The 17,571-nt window shown below is 39.8% G+C and overlaps 1 protein-coding gene across 1 annotated transcript; it reads left to right on the top strand.

Moving 5' to 3' along the window:
• Positions 1–119: 119 nt before the first annotated feature.
• lmx1al (LIM homeobox transcription factor 1, alpha-like) lies at positions 120–16,342 on the top strand. Its single transcript, XM_074697439.1, has 9 exons — positions 120–366; positions 1,965–2,053; positions 2,805–2,994; positions 12,437–12,669; positions 13,330–13,493; positions 13,638–13,715; positions 13,818–13,938; positions 14,062–14,217; positions 14,699–16,342. The coding sequence occupies exons 1-9, from the start codon at positions 323–325 to the stop codon at positions 14,854–14,856; spliced, it is 1,233 nt and encodes a 410-aa protein (XP_074553540.1). The 5' UTR covers positions 120–322; the 3' UTR covers positions 14,857–16,342.
• Positions 16,343–17,571: the final 1,229 nt, after the last annotated feature.

Genomic DNA, 17,571 nt, shown 5'->3' with positions numbered 1-17,571 from the left:
CGTCACTGAACACAAATGCAAGAGATCATCCCCATGTGTGTTATCAATAGGCTGCATCATCGCTCATCATCCCCCATCATCTTCCGCACCTTCTCCCTCCCTCTCTTGTCTGTCCATCTCCTCCCTCTTTTTTACGCACAGAGCAGTCAGAGCGCACGCACGACTGGCACAGAAACAGAAGAGACACAATAGAGAATAGTTTGGGTCATCATGCTGTTTGGATTATTCCTGTAAGCAACATGCGCTCTGGACTGTGAGGTACAGGTGAACAAGCTGTGAACGCGTGTGTTCCTCCACTGGCCGAAAGTTTCCGCAGGTTTTCATGTTGCCAACTGAGATTTCAGGAGGAGTGTGTTTAACCTCAAGGTAAGACCCCGCAACCTAAGAACAGGTTCAGAAGAAGCAGCGTTGTCATATCCAAATGTTTTGCGCGCTTGAAGTGGAGTCTTTGTCTCCTGCATTAGGGTTAGTTTGCAACGTGAGCCAACACTGGTATGTTTAAATGTTGTGGTCAAGAACTATGAAGTCACGGTGACCTTGTCTCTATAAAAAAAAATGTGATCTGAGATACCAGAGGAGAGCCGATCCTACAGGTAAGCTTTCGGTTGGTGGTTCTGTGGACTGAAATCACTGCTTTAAAGATACAGCTTCTTGTGGATGAGTCTGATACGCGATGAAACTAAATATTTCCAATATCAGATCAACTTTTTATCTCTCTACTTTTTATTGAAAAGATCATTTTGCTGAAACGAAATTCTGTTTGTTATGGCATAAAGTCAAGGGCACAAAAAGGTGTGTCTCTTCAAAACAACGCTCTGGCTACTTTACGCTACTATTTCTCATATGTGTTATCCTTAGCAGAAAAAAATCGTGAAAAATACTTTAACATTACTATGATTTCTGTCGTATTTTTTAAGACTATCAGGCAGTTTCTTACAATCTGATTCCATGAACAGGTCAGTAATCCATTTAACCCACAATTAGGCTGATCATCAAATCAGACAGCATTTACATAATTCATTTGTGTCATTACTTAATTTTCCACAGCAAGGCGACAGTTTCTCGATTTTTAAGGACTTTGCCAGTACAAACAATTTGTGCATTTCACTACAAAACTGCCCCAAAAAGTGGAGCGAAAGATTAGATTTTCAAAACCAAATGTTTATTTATTTATTCATCCACGTTGAATATAGGCCTATATGTTGCAGGCCTATACACATTAATTTAGAGAGAAGATAAGCACGAGCAAAAAATACCAAAACACAGCATAAGCAAGCACAATGGCAAAATGAATAAATATCCCATATTAATAAAGTTATTTTCATTTCTCATCTTCAGTCAAATTTTGTTGCTTTTGTTTTTCCTTTTGGAGAGAGAACTTGAAAATAAAGACATTTTAAATTCTTCCAATTAATTTGGTAAAATAAATTTTGAATTAATCTAATACACAGGAATTATCTGTCTTAATTTTGCGAGTCTCGTTGAAAAACTGAGACTTTAGTTACATTATACCCCTATTTTGGAGAATTGTCTACAAGCAATATTTAGATTTTTGATTGTGGAAAAAAAAAAATTAAGACCGATTTTTGGGGGGCCTATGAATTAACTATTATGGTTAAAACTCGATCCTTATTTCCTTCTGAATTCGCTTTTTTTCTGAATTATGCTGAAAATTAGATCCACCTTTTTTATTTTTCTTTATTAATTTTTTATTTAATTTTGTTTCTGTCTTTTATCAAAATAATACAGAAGCCTGTATGTGTCAGTTTGGAGTGTGTGTATGCAAAATAAGTCTAATCTGAATGAAACTACTGCCCCGTAAACAGCAGTATTTTATAGGAGTGCCTCTGTTCATATTGTTCTTACTTTTTGCATCAGGCTTCTGCCTTTTGGTTGCAGTCACATCATTACAGTGGTGTAGCTCGTATGTTGGATTAAATTGCTGCCTTTTGTGTCCGCTGTAGCGATCACACTGAGGGAAGGAGAGAAGGGATGAAAACAGAGGAAAGCCAGCAATCCTGTCTGCAGCAGCCTCCATCCTCAACGCCTTTCGGTGAGTGTTTTACGGCCGACTACATCTGCATCGTTAGGCCCACATGGAAAATAAAACACTTTTAGTAAAACACAAGAAAATATTACTAGAACAACTCTGACAAACTTTTGTATTGTTTTTCAAATTTGCTTAAAAAAGATGAAAAACGTGTTCAGTCATTAATATGGACTTCACCGTAACCTCAGTTTTGGATACTGATGCAATATAAATCCCTGCATGAGTAGCCTGTTTAAATAAGAAAGAAACAAATTTGAAGAATTTATAAAAAAGAATTCGCTTGAATAACCACCAGAGCGTTAATTTTTTTGAAATAAAACAGGATGCTGATATTAGGAAAAAAAATTCAAGGTCAAATTTGTTTTTGTTAAATAGTCTGATAATTATCAGGGGTATATGGAGTTAAAATTAAAATAAATTTAGGTTTTTCTCTGTTTCATGAAAAAAAGGGGTCCGGCCTCTTGAAAAGGCCCACACCTGATCCAGGGATGACCTCGGTAGAGTTGGAGAGTACGGCTGCTGTTACGCACCAAAATAATGAAAACAGAAATAAATTGAAAAACTCTAAACTCACAAATGTATTTTCTACAAATTAAACATCACGCTGCGAAAGTATTTTATAGATGGTCGTTTGTGAAATTAGAGAGAGAGAATTCTTAAAAGAAAGGTGTGGCAGCAAAAAGACAAACGAAGCTAACGACCTGTCCCTCCCTCTGTTTGTGTCCCGATCACACGCTGATATGCTGCCCCCCAGGTCCGGAGTACAGGGGAGGGGGAGAGCTGTGTGCGGGCTGCGAGTCTCCCATCGCCGACCGCTTCCTGCTGCGCGTGAACGAGCGCTCTTGGCACGAGACCTGCGTCAAGTGCGCCGTGTGTTTGAGTGCACTCACCGGGACCTGTTACTGCAGGGACCGACTGTTGTACTGCAAGCCTGACTATGAGAAGTAAGGGAATACACACACGCTCACGGATACACACACTCTTACACACTGGGCGCTCATTTTCCACAGTGCTGAGCTTTGATTAACAGTTCTTCAAAAAAAAAAGCTTGAGCCCTCTGTGATAAAGAAAACACTGAAATCGCCAGAACTGTGTTTGTGTGTCAAAAAAAAAAAAAAAAAAAAAAACTTATAATGAAAGCATTTCCTCATTACAATGGCTAGTTTCCTAAGTTTTCCACTTCCAAGATGTGCATATTTCTCCATGCCACACCCACATTCATCAGAGTTTAATTCATTTTGAAAGTAAGTAGAAAACTCAAACCTCTTAAATTTCTTCAAAGTTTTGATATCCCTCTCATATCCCAGCTCATAACAGTATATTATTAGTGCTTTGTAGGGAAGTCACAATATTCCCCCAATCAGCAGCAGAGAAGCTTTCTGATTGTCTATGCATGTTTTCCTCTCCAAGAGGAGACTACAATGACAAAATAATTCAGATTTTCAGACAATATTATGTAATTTCATCTTCATCTTTCATCTGCAATTTTTTTTCAATCTTTATTGAACATGTTCAATTTTCATGCACTTAGCTTTTTGCAACACATAGTAAGGTGCAGCACAATTAAGAGTCAAATATTGAGAAACAAGTGAAAAAAAGGGAGTAGGGGTTCTTTCTATTTATATCACTACACATGGTATAATTTTGGCTTGTGAGTAACATTGTCTCCTAAATGTTCAGGTAGAATCACTCGTGCCAACTTGTATTTGTACTGAACTGTGCTTGGTTCAATCAACTCATCCAATCAAACAGGTATCAAACAAGCTACTGAGCAAAAGGATTTTAAGTATTTGTAGTGTTATAAACAGATCCTACACAAGTCAAATCCACCAAAACATAGTTTCCAGAAGGAAAAGTATGAATGATTTGAGAAAAAGGAGTGGGAAGCTTTTTGCATGGGTAGTCAGTGTTTTACCTATAATATTACTCAATAGAACTTCAGCCATAGTACTTTTTTCTTTACCGCTTTTCGAGCCCCCACATTTTTCTTGATTTATGTCTTAATTAAGCTTTTGAATTGTGGGACTTTTTGGAAATGGAAAACTTAATTACATTGGCCCTCTGTTAAAATTTACCATAAATTGTATATCAACGTGTCATTTCAAGAAAGAGGAGATTCAGATCCTCGATGTGCCACACACTTTTTATCTGCTTCTGTTTTATTCAAATGTAACTGTAGTATCACAACATTCATTTAAATATGGTGTAATGTAAATGTTGATATAGCTATACTTCTATGGTGACAGTGTGTATTTTTGTCATGCATCTACTATTTGGAGGGGAATCAGATAAACCACAGCCAATTCACAATAATTCAGTTTTCTTGACACTTTAACATAAAAAAAATTGAGATTCAGTCATTTAGGTGAAATTTTGTCAACTCATTCATTTCAAATTAGGAGGTTTTTTAACTTCCACTCCAATAAGTTTACCATCCATATCTCCACCTTTCAGTTAATAGGCCCATGTGTTGTTGTTGTGTCACCATACATATCCAGACACATGCTTTTTTTCTGCAAGGATAAACAAAACAACAGCTTTTGGGAAGTGTGAACTGATTTTTTTCTTGACTGACATTGATCATTTTGGAGGTCATGGTACATGTGAGCATGTATGTGTGAGCATGTGTGAGCATATGTGTGTGTGTTTGCTTTGTACCTGCGGTCAGTGGTCATGCCTGCAGTGGAAGCTACAGGAACAGACAGCTGAAGGACGAGCTCGGAGCTTGTTATCATTGTTTTGAAAAGTGTCAGACGGCATCCAGCAGCACAGACGCTCCCTCTGTACCTGACATCTGGAGGAAGAGAGAGACTCAGTAAGATAGAAGCAGAGGGTAAGAGCAGAGAGAGAAAGGGGGAGCTGCCTGATGAAAGTCCCATTGTGTGACATTTATCTGGAAAAACGAGTGGGAAAAGTGGAGGCAAAAGTTTAGCAGAAATGAGGCACTGGGTTCATTTTGAGTGATGGAATGTGAAGGCGTATTTGCTCTCCTTGTGTAATGACTGTAATTGTAGATTTCAATTAAAAGTCGGTGGCTCATTCACCATGGTGTTGATTTAGTCTGCTATACATTGCATATGGAGAGTTGCCTTGTTGTGTGAGTGTGTGCCAGACTTGGCACGCAATGCTGACTGTGACCTTCAGCGAATCAGCAACAATGTCTCCTTGTTTTCCCTGCAGTCTGTCCATCAGTGCCTTAAACCACACATCCACACTCCCCGTCTGGAGCAGGTGTGTGTGCACTATTACAGATTACCATGTGCAAAAATCTGGAACGTGCACAATAATTTAAGGGGAATTCTGTGACTCTTTACCCTTTGCTTGGAGCGTGGATCCATTTTAGTTTAAACTTCAACAAAAGGCAGAATCAGATCAGCTGCTTTTTTATTTTACAGAAGTTATTTCTATTTTGTCTATATTAGGTTTGAAAAGTGGGTAGATTAAAACATTTATTCTTGTTTTTTGCAGGTTTGTCCCACAAAACTGATTCCCATCCACCATCATGCAATATGTGTCTTGTCCAAATATTTTGAAACGTATCAGTTACTTTGAAATACAAACAGGCACAACTTCTCTCTCCTCCTCTCCATAGCATAAACTGAAAATCTCATCATCATCATCACAAAAGACGTCATAGCTCTTCCACTCTTGCTTGTTTTAGTTTTCCCAAATAACATACCAAACAAAGACAAATAATATTTTTTGGAGAGTTTATCATCAAATATTTCCTAATTATCTCTAATGTTGAGGTACAAACAAATTCAGCCATGTGAATGTCTAAAAATTCAAATGAGGGGACAAATCTCATTTTGAAACGTGACCCATCCCCCGTTCTGATTCCTCTGGGATAAATTGCCTCTGAGGCAAAAGTTTATGCGACATTTGCATGTTTAATGTTTTCAAAGATGATTTCAAATGATTCTGAAGTGATCGCTCCAGTGCACAAAAAAGACAACATCCACTATCAACATCAACACCATCACTGACCTCTTAAATCTAACCAAAATCGTGATTAATTTTGGAATTTTTTTTTTAGGTTATAAACTGTGAGGCATCTTTGAGTTAAGTTGCTGAAAAGTATTCAAATCAATAAGTGATCTTCCTCTAACACTTCTTATCTTTGGAATAAAGCAGGAGGTATGCCTTCAATTTAGAGATCCCCCTGTCTCAATCTGTTATGGTAATGAGGGGATTTAGACACAATAAACTGAAGTGCATCTTGTGGATTTCTCTTTTGGATTTCTTTTTGGTGTTGAAACCTTAAGAAATTCTCTGGAACTCCATCTAGGCATGGACCAGATGTTCAAATTAAAGCTTTAGAATAAATTTGTGGCGAGACTTCTGCTTTCCACACTTCAAGTTTGATCGTGATGTCTTTATTTACTGGTGCAATGCTTCAATTCTGTTGTTGATATGGGCAGAATATATAGAAATAATGGAAAACAGCACCCACAGGGAGTTTAGAAGGAGCAAGTTTCTCCAAAGATTGAAGTAAGATGATGTATTTTGAATAAAGTTTGATGAAAAAAAATCATTATAAAATTAAGGTTTCCTTTTACAGACAGTTTAACCCCCTGTTTCATGAATACATACTGGCAACATCACCTGGCATGCATTTCCTGTGTCACAGTCATTTTACACTTTACACACTTGTTAGACCTTATAGTACCTTGCCAAGCGGACCAGTCTAAGACCAGCATACCCCAGTCAATAGTGCTGAACCTGGGCAGAATGGAAGCCAGTCTGGCTGTGCGGGGCCTCTGTATAAGCCCCATAAAGGCAACTTCACCCCTGTGAAAAACAGGTCACCGGGGTGGATATTCACTAAACCTCGGGTTTAATACCTCACTCTGTGGGGTGGAGGGCACCAAGTCTACAGCTAGGCTTTCCAACCCTGTCTTTGCAGACAGAGCGATGGAGACCCCACTGCCACAGTTACATGATCTCCCTCTGCTGACCAGGTAGATAAATGTGAGTCTAATCCCAATTCCTGACAGAGTATACTCTCAAGTTACAGTGCATTTATGTAAGTGAACTTCTGAGTCCTCCTGCACTAAAATACTGAGGCTGAGGATGGAAACTGAATCTTCTCCCCCTGTTCCCTCCTTATGTACCCCCACCCCACCCACCATTCCTCTCCCTGTCTCTCTATCCTTTACCTCGTTCATCACTGTCTGCTTTGTAATATTATTTCTCTATTCCAAACCTCATTTTGTTCTCGTTGAGATTGATGGCAGCCATGACACCAAACAGTTTATCTCCCCGTTTATCCCTTGTTTTCTCTTAATCGCCTCCCTTCCCTGAGCGCTTCTTTGTGTCTCGGGATGGGGACGGGAGGAGGAGGAGGTGGTGAGGCTGATTGGTACAGTGCTAATTACCCAGTGTTCTGTTGCTGTCCTGTGATGACAGGCCTGACACCAGGCTGCTGGGAAATACTATTAGAGAGAATTATGCAATGACACATCAGAAAGACAACACGCTTTTAGCATGTTCCCAACAGATAAATGACACAGGGAATTTTTTATAAAACACTTTTAATGCATCAAGCCTGTGGAGGAGAACTATCACTGTTAAAACATGTTTTGTTTTCATGACCTTAGATTGAAATGCTGCTGTGGCGCTCACATCAGTGTATCATTACTGTCACAAAGGTGGCAGCAGGAGTCTCAGCCGCTCTCTTATCTTCTGCAGAATACACCAAACTATCACAGCTAACAATATTCTGGGTGGAATGAGGAAATATTTATTTTGTCCTTGAGTAATCCACCATTTCTGTCTGTATATGGATTTGCGGAAGAAAGTTTGTTGTCCATCGTGTTTCTGGGTGAATCAGAGTTGTATAGTGAGGAGGACACATCATCACTCTATGGAGTTTTGCATTAGCAGCTCAACACATGATGGTTGTAGACCTGCCAGAGGAGAGTTAAGTCAGGATGGGGAAGATTTTTAAAATGAAAACAGAAATCAGAGCAATGAAAGTAGGGTTTGAAGTGGAATAAATAGGGCACAGATGAGGAACTTGGGTTTTGGGAAAGGACACACACTCAAGGATGAGGCCGATTTTTGTGGGTGTGTATGGAGGGGATGATATTGCCACTGTTTTTGCATAATGTGAGATGAGACCCCATCATCTTTCCTCCCCCACAACAATTTTATAACAGACAGCTAATAAATGTTTCATGGCAGAACAAGCTGCTCGCCTTGGCTTTATTAAATCTGAGATAATAAAAGCAGAGAGAGGGAGGAAAAAGAAAGGGAGAGAATAGGGGGTCGCACCAGAGAGGGAGAGATAGGGAGATCGGCGTAGACTTTTTCTCAAATCGACCGGCTGTATCTCCTGTTTCTGGGGCAACGGGTCCCGCTGTCCCCCGCCACCCCCTCCCCGCTGCTTCCCACTCCGCCAGAGACAGACAGGAAATGAGAAACGGGCAGACAGGATATTGCGTTCTGGTGGCCTGGGGATTAACTGTTTTATCTAAACTAACACACACACACACAAACACACATCTATATACACACACATAGCATTCATTCCTGGTAGCATCAGGTGTAAAGCGCACACATCCAGACACACTTATCATGCAAACCATAGAGTTTTTTGTTGATACTTTTACAGGTATATTACAGTAGGTCCAGAATAGCATTGGCGTCAGTGCTGCTCTCATGTAGAGCTGGTCTTATTACCAGTGTGAACACTTTACAGTGAGAGTCATGACATGTAACTGTATAACTGTGAGATGGGCTGATGGTTTGTGCAGACATGCCTCTATCGCACATTGCAGGCCCTCGTAGCCTTTGGATAACAAGTTTGACACAGCTTTTACAAATTTTAGCATTAGCATTCTCTGAACAAAAGGACTGTTTATGATTTTACTTTATTGATGCATGGTGGTGCACAAATGAGAGCATCTGTCAGTGTTTTATTGATGTTTGTACCCGGGCCTCTTATCTGTATTTACACAAACTGTGCATATTTGTGTTTGTATGTGCATGTGACTGTACATATATCCATGTGTGTGAGTGTGTGTGTGTGTTCGTGACAGTACTGTATATATATATATTTATTTATATACATGTGTGTATTTGTGTGAGTGAGCGTCAGTGAGTGGTGGCAGGGGTAGTGAGTATCGTGGGGAATGCTGGGAGATTTTAATAACACAGAAGCAGTGCAGGGAGATTTAATAAAAGGAGATGATGTGATTACTGAACCCTGGCTCTGAGCCATTTTGCTTCACAGAGCAATATCCGCCTGAAGTGTGTGCGCGCATGCACAAACACACACACACACACACACACACACACACGCACACACTCTCACACACACACATACCTGAGAAAGAGATACTGAACAGAGTACAACTTAAAAGTAAAAATGTTGCATCTCGTTTTTTTCTTAAGCTTCAGCCGCATGAAAGTAATGAATTTATCTTATTTTAACAGAATGGTCACTTTCATACATTAAAGTTGTTGAAAATATAAGTGATCACACTTAAATGATATGTTACAGAATGAGGATTGCATGTCACACTTTGCAATCTAGAGGATCCTTGATGAACTTCAGTTTCAGACTCAATCCGTCCAAGTTCGGCATCTTGGAGCCTTCTGCAAAAAGGAGGCACCCTGGAATATAAATATTGATCAATTATGAAAACAGGCTCAATAACAAAGCTCGCTCTGAGACACTTACATATTCATTGTGGAGCTTGTCTGAGCTCAACTGCAAAACGATGCCACATGATTTGACTTCAGGAGACGGCAAAAGCTCTGTAATTCAGTTTGTATACAGTAAAGCAAGGAGGAAAAGGGTTGGTTATTTTCCACCCGCTTCTTACAACACATCAGCGTCTGCATTTGATCTCATAATCAGTGAGCTTGTGATTAGCTGTGCCCCCCTAACCCCTCAGAAATCCATAGCAGGAAATGCAAAAGTGCTGCAGCCATAGTTCCCGAGGTTTGTGCATCATGAACTCAAGCCCACAATCAGACAGTCTTCTGTCAGCTTTGTAATTCATTGTAATTATGTACATATGAACAGTGCATGCATCACTTCATAAAAGAAAAGCCAGTTAAATCCATCGCAAAGTCTTTTCAAAATAGCTTTTCAGATAGCTGGTCTCAGTCGTTTACTGAGCTATTGGATTTATTCTTCATTTATGTTTATTGTACCTGAGTTAGGATGCAAGAAAAATAATCTGTGCTTCCGATCGTTGTCATGAAAACTTCTGTTTTGCTATCTGCATGCCTTATTACTGAACTAAAAGTTGGATTGACAATTAGCCTTCTGTACTTTATAATCAGATCTTTCAAAACAGTTAAAAAATTGAAGTAGTTGCAGTGAAGGAGCAAGCTGCAGAAGGAAAGATGAAACCAACATACTCAGGCACATACACACAAACAGCATAACATAATTTCTCTAACAATATGAAACAACCAGTGTGTGCTTCTTTTCTGTTAGGTTGTTAAATACATTGTTAAAATTTGGTGCCTGGCAAAAAAAAAAAAAAAGAAGTACCTGCCCGAGCCGCCAGGTCCAAAGTGGTTTATTGGAAGCTGCACCCTGGTCAGGGCCAGTGTGAGTAATGCTTCTATTAGAGGGATTAGACTGATCTACTTACAGACCCCCCTCTGAGGCAGTTGCCCCAAGTTGCCTTCATTTGCCATGTTGAGTAAATTCCTACCGTGCTGTGTACACCCTGATTAGGGAGTGTGGGACTTAACCACATCATCCGTCTAATGTCAAGCCATCCTGTGACAATTCTGCTCTCCTCTGCTTTGTCCATGTTGAAAGGACACTTTGAGGGAGGTGAAGTGTGTTTGGATTAAGCGTGAGGTCCTTATTAAGCAGACAGGGGCACTTTCCCTTCAGTAACTGTATATGTGAGATGGCAGGAAAAAGGTTTGGGAGCAACTTTTCAAGTCAAACATAATGTTCCGTTTCTTTAGATGTGCCTCAAACTGCTAATGAGGACATTTGTGTTTGTTTACTGATGTTAAGTTAGCCACACTGTCATTTGGGGAATTTGGAAAGTATTTGGCAGATGGATTGAGAAAGATTAGCTGTAGCAGCTGCGTTTGGGACAGAATCACAGATTAGGAGCTCTAATGTGCAGACCTGGCTCCCTCTTAACACTCCAGATTTGGGCAACAACACCTTCCTATCACTCGGTCAGGGACCACAACACTTCTTCTTTGTCCTTTCCTCCCCCTGTTCACTCCCATCTTCTCCTCCCTCCCTCTATCCTAGGTTTTATTTATTTATTTATCTATTTGTTTGGGTATCCACTGACCTTTCCCTTTTTTCCCCTCCAACTGCTCGGTAACTCATCCTCGAGAGCAGATATATATATTTTCATCTTTTGATTGCAGTTCTCTTTTGCCATCATTGTTTGTGGTGATGGTTAACTAACCAATATCAGACCGAGTGTTCCAATATTCTGTGAGTGCGCAAATGTCGAAACACATGCCTGCACGTGTGTGTGCATGTGTGTGTGAGAGTCTATGTTTTTGTGTGTATGTGTGTTTTAGTGTGTATAAGTGAGAGGAGAGAGATTAACCCCATGCTATCCCCAATCCCTGGTTATGAGTTTACAGCGTCTGTCTGGCCATCGCACTGTTTAAACAACAATCTAATTAATCCTGTCTTTATTAGTTTCAGTGAACTGGGGAGGCAGGCTGGGAGGGCGTGAGGGAGAACTGGGAATGCTGGCAGAAAATACTTGGGAGGGAGGGGGAGGAAACCAAGAGCAAGAGCAGGGATTTGAGAGGAATTTAAAGGCAGAGTCTTAGACCCCGTGAATGGAAATAGGGATGTGAAGAGATGGCGAGGCAGGAGAGAAATTGAGGGGTTAGAATATCTCACAGGAGGAGAGACAGTAGGACAAAAGGAGGATAGCAGTCACAGAGGAAGGCGATGGACTTGAGAATTACTCTATTTTAAGCTTATTTCATCATGTTAAATAAGAACTTTAAGGTTGTGGGTGGGATGTGAGCATACTGGAGTTAATCCCATCAAGAAAATCTCAACATTTCATGAGTTAAACTGGAAGACTTATAACAGACAGCTCTTTTATCATTAGCCAACTACTGCCACCTACTGTAATAAAAGCAGAAAGAAAATACAATGTACAATATCAGACTCCTGTTATTTCCCTCAGCAGATGTTCACCTTGTTGCTCTGTGGATTGGGTAATGTTTATACGACCTTTAATTAAGAGACAACGCTAATCTGTAGAATGGTTTGAGCTGATGGTTAATGTTTCCGAGCTCCTTCTCTGTGCCTTTAACTGTAATCACAGGTCACAAGGGTCCAGCTCTGCTCTTCTTGATTTCCACAGCTTCATGTTTTGTCAAGGTATTCCTCTAAGTGATCTTTCTCTGCATTCTCAGGCTATTTGTGAGGAAGTGCAGTGCCTGTCTGCAGGTGGTGGGGCGTTCGGAGCTGATAATGCGCGTGCAAGGCCAGGTGTACCACCTGGGCTGCTTCACCTGCTGTGAGTGTGAACGCCGGCTGCAAAGAGGTGATGAGTTTGTGCTGAAAGAAGGCCAGCTGCTCTGCCGTATGGACTACGAGAAGGAGAGGGAAATGTTGGCTGCAATTAGCCCCACACCAACTGAGTCAGGTAAGATAGGTTGTGTTATCAGGCGGCTTTCCTGGAACACGTTTACATCAGCCCAGAGTCATCTCGCTTTCCTCCGTCTCTGACTAATTGTTCTAAATACAGATTTCCTTTTTGGTTAAACAGCAAAGATAAAATCTCTCTTTCTTTTAATATTTTTTTGTTGTTACTCTCACCCATTAAACAGTAAAGTGCTGACATCTTAAAAAAAAGGCTTTAAAATGTGAATTTCCTCTGACCTGGAAAAAAAATGGATTTGTACGCTTTAGAAACTGCTTTCCACTCCAGAGGTCTTTCAACCTCTCGATTAGGGATGCACCAATCCAGCTTTTCTGGTCCCGATACCAATACTGATACCTGGTCTTTGGGTATCGACCAATACTGATCCCGATCCGATACCAGAGTTAAAAAATAACCTGCATGCTCTACTGTGGGATAAGACTGGTGATGTTTTGAGTAAAAGGCAAAAATGAGTACATATGGGATAACTGAAGTTTATAATTATTTAAACTATAAGTGTTTAAATGTTTAACAGCAGTTTGGTTAAAAAACACTTCTTCAGAATTTACAGATTAACTTTTTTATCTTTTTCATTCTGAGGGGAATCAAAATCTTGTTGTGCCTGCTGCTCTGACTGCTTCTTTGTGTGCATTCATCGCTCAGTGAAAAGTGAGGATGAGGACGGTGGAGGAGGATCTGGAGGCGGGAAAGGTGGTGATGAAGGCAAGGAGCACAAGCGTTCAAAAAGGCCACGAACCATCCTGACCACTCAACAGCGCCGTGCTTTCAAGGCCTCCTTCGAAGTGTCTGCCAAACCTTGCCGTAAGGTGGGATGAAGTGTAAACTAGATAGATCTCTTTCAAACTTTTCAGATATTTGCCTTAATCTTAGTCTGAACATCACCTTGCACTGAGCTGTTTAAAGCTTTTAGTGATATTTTAAAAACAATAAACACAAACTCTTACCTCCAGGTGAGAGAAACACTTGCTGCTGAGACTGGACTGACAGTGCGTGTTGTGCAGGTGTGGTTTCAAAACCAAAGAGCCAAGGTCAGATGTTGCATATTTTCTAAGAACACTTTTTGTTTTCCATGTCATCAGAAAGAGAGAAAATTCATCAAGACACTATGTGATCTTTTTTTTGTGCCTCAGATGAAAAAGATAGCTCGCCGACAGCAGCAGCAACAGCAGCAGCAGCAGGAACAAGAGCAGCTGGGAGGAACACGGAGAGGACCGAGCAGAGGAGGCCGCCAGAGCAATGATGACAGTGAGGGTAATGGCTCAAAATGCTAATTCAAACTCAAGAAAAAAACAACTACAGCGTGAAATAATGTGCCATGATTAGATTAATAAACTACAAAAAAATACAAATGAAGGGACTATCATCTCTACACAGATGGCTCTAGTACCCATGGCATGGATGGGATACTGGGGTATTCTTCTCTTCCACGTCAACAGCTACTAGCTCTGGACCCAAATATCTACGGTGCAGAGCCATTTCGACATGGGCTTACACCGCCACAGCTGGGCAGTGAGCAGCTCCATTCCTATGGTGAGACAGGAATTCAACCATACAAGTTTAAAAGAAAACCTCTCCTGAAGATGATTTTTTTTATTTATTTTTTTTAATCTTTTCAACCCTTTTAATAATCATTACCATTCCAGGTGCAGCCATACGGCGAGTTCAACTTTATTCTTGCAGTAAATGTATTGAATCCCTGTAATGATAGTTAACTTGAGCTTTGTATAGTCAAACACTGGCACTGGCCAGTATTTTCTTTACTATCCCATCAAAAACTGGTGTATATGGACTGAAAGAGGTCGCTTCATATTGCATAAAAAGAAAGTACAAACACAGGTACCACAGATTAAACTATAGACAATAAATAATGACCGTTTTGTTCCCCTTTCAGCTTTATTTCTGTTATAAAACTTTACATTTATCTCCTACGCTCTTCTCTTCTCTTCTCTTTTGTTGTAATTTATGACTGCACCCCTCCAGCTTTCCATAACCTCACTTTTTCTCACCGCAGACTCAGAGACAGTGTTCCATGACCTGGACAGCGATGGCAGCCTTGGTCACCTCGGAGACTGCCTCCTAGCAACAGGAGACGGCAGTCTCCTGGCAGGGCGAGTGGGAAATCCCATTGACCGTCTCTACTCCATGCAGAACTCCTACTTCACCTCCTGACCCTTATAAACCAGCACCCTTCCCCTCCTGTTCCACCTTTCACCTCAGAGATGCAGCTAATGGAGTCTGTCCATCAACATGCCTGTGGGACCACTCTCCATGTGAACACCTACACCCAAACACACTCCTGAGCTTCTATCACGGGCCAAAATCATCACAAGTCAAGCACAGTCACAACAACAGTTTGCAGCAGATTGGCACGCTCCCATTACCATTCCTCGATGAGAATCTCATGCTGGAACTACAGACACTGTACATGAAATGTAAAAGGACCTTAATTTCTCATGTTGTATTTATGTAATGTTCGACACATTTCACAGCACTTTCAAACAAAAAAGACAATTAAAAGACTCTTATCAAACACTGATATGTATATCATGAATTGCAGAAGATTAATGATTGTTGCAAGTGGATTCTTCAATCAAGTTACTTGTATTTAGGTTTCTCAGCAGGTCTTATAACCAGAAATAGTGAATTGCTATTTGTTTTTTTGTTTCTTTTTTTTTTTTTTTTTTTTTGGACGAAACTAGTGATTAGTTAGAAAACGTGTGTGAAAGACTGCAGCATATGCAATGATGTTTATGGATTGGAGTATTTTTTTGCTCTCAGGTTAGTGTGTGTGTTTATGTAACCTGGGCTGGTGCTCAGGATATTCAGCTGGATAAAGAAATTCAGTTTAACTTGCCCAATGACTCCAAGATCATAGATTTTAATGAAGGGAAAATATCTCTGTTTGAAACCATTTCAAACAGCAGTCTTAGTTTTTTAGTAATGCATGATTTATATTATATAGACCAAATTATCCTTTTTTAAAAAACAAATATTTGGTCAGGGTCAATATTACAGGGTCTTTTAAAAAGCCTTAAGTGGAAACAGGGTTACATAGGTTATCAATACATAAGCCTTCAGTCTCCTAATTAAACAAGAAGCAGCGCAGTAAATGACAACAAACATAAATATAATGGCCAAAAGTTATGACACTGGGTACACAATGATGTACACAGAATGTAAATGTGAGTATGGCTGTGGTATAATTAATTGTAGTCACTTTCTGTAATGAGTTCCTTATCAAACATCTCAAATAAGATGTTAGGTAGATATTTTGTACCTTCTTCTGTGATAATCTGCATATATTTAAACGGTAGCATGATATTTATGTGTCTCAAGGTAGATCTACAGGAATAGCCTCTCAACTGGAGTGAAATAGCAAGTGTTGCAGAAAGCAGCAGGAGAAGAGTCGTGATGTGGTGCAGGATAAAATAGGACTTGGGTAATACTTGTTTCATTTAGGTGCCATTGATCGGCCACGGCTCGTGAAATTCTTTCATGGCATTGTGTTTATCCCTGATCACAGAATCATGGTATTTTTCCAGTGATATTTTTGTGAATGTAACTTATTTGTGAGGTAAGTTCCTATCTTACTTTTTCTGTTCAGTGACTGCTAGGTGATGTGCTTTGAATGTAATGTTGCTGTATCTTCAATACAACTTACAGTTTCACCTTTGGAGTGCATTTGCCTTATTGTCTTAAATACTTCAAATGTGATGCAGTTTTTACTTTCTTATCTGGTTCAAACAAAACATGCTAAACTCAGAAAGAGAATTATTTCCCGACAGTTACCTCCTTCAAAGCTCTAATAACTGAACCAGAAAAGGCTTGTTCTGCTTAGTGGTCACAGGGCTCATAACTCAACATCCTCCCTCTGACTCTCTCTGTAGCCTTGCTGATTAGAAGTACAGAGTACCTCCTTCTTCTCCTGCATTTCTTCCCAGACTCCTTATTATTTCTCAATCACTGATTAGTCAGGAGAGTCTGTGTGGGAGTGATACACACAGATTTAATGTTTGACTCTGAGTCAGATCTGGAGAGAGCAAAGTTGGGAGGGAAATACATACTCAGTTCAAAAAACAAAAGGTGTCCAAACTGATTATGAAGTCTTACGATATTTTAATGAGACTTTTCAAAAATTTTCAATTGGAAAAAATATTGCAAAAAGAAATAAAGATTTGTATATGTAGACAGTTTGTAAATGTAATCAACAGTTATAATAGACTTATCTAAATGACCAACCTAGAGAATTACCTCTAAAACATTTGTTTCACCAAGGTAAACAAATTTCAGTCACAATGCAGACATCAAGCTCGCAACACGTGTGGAACCTGCTCATCATGGCGTCATTTGCAGATCGTGGACGATATCTGGATGCTATGACGGCTGAGGCACAGGATTTGTTCCTGGAAGCAGAACAGGGGTTTATTAGTAATTTCACTATTACTTAAACATCCTCAAGATGATAAGTCTCATTCTTTATATATTTTAATAAAAGGGTCATCCTAAAATTAATGTATGAAATTTGTTTACAGGTTTTTGTCGTGATTGACAGTTTTTCCTCAAGATTTTTTCCCCCCAATTTGATTATAGGTTTGTGTTTAAATGGACCAGCATTCTTATTCTTATTTTGCATAGGTTAGAAACATTTCATTTTCAATAAAGTATAGTTTTCTATTGATAAAAGGGCATGTGGGAGGAGGGCATCAGTCCTTGGGGTTAATTTGTAACTATATTTAATGTCATGCTTTTCTTGTAACCACCACTGGATGCCTTAAATTTCCCCCTGGTATCTATCTTTCTATCTGAAAGACGGAAATCAACATGCTATGATAACATGATATGTGTTTTACATAAAACATTACGCTTAAGCTACTTTTTTTAACC

The sequence above is a fragment of the Halichoeres trimaculatus genome, unplaced genomic scaffold, assembly GCF_033239565.1.
Source record: "Halichoeres trimaculatus isolate MK-OKI-2021-1 unplaced genomic scaffold, fHalTri1.1 fHalTri1_scaffold_20, whole genome shotgun sequence".
NCBI classification, from domain to species: Eukaryota; Metazoa; Chordata; class Actinopteri; order Labriformes; family Labridae; genus Halichoeres; species Halichoeres trimaculatus.
Note: the sequence above shows the minus strand (reverse complement) of the source record. Positions and strands in the feature narration are given on the sequence as shown.

What these genes read in the sequence shown, in the direction of transcription:
- lmx1al (XM_074697439.1), top strand. Translation starts at nt 323, where the DNA reads ATGTTGCCAACTGAGATTTCAGGAGGAGTGTGTTTAACCTCAAG. An exon ending in TGCAAGCCTGACTATGAGAA is followed by an intron (nt 2,995 to 12,436) that starts GTAAGGGAATAC and finishes CTGCATTCTCAG; the next exon opens with GCTATTTGTGAGGAAGTGCA. An exon ending in TTCAAAACCAAAGAGCCAAG is followed by an intron (nt 13,716 to 13,817) that starts GTCAGATGTTGC and finishes TTTGTGCCTCAG; the next exon opens with ATGAAAAAGATAGCTCGCCG.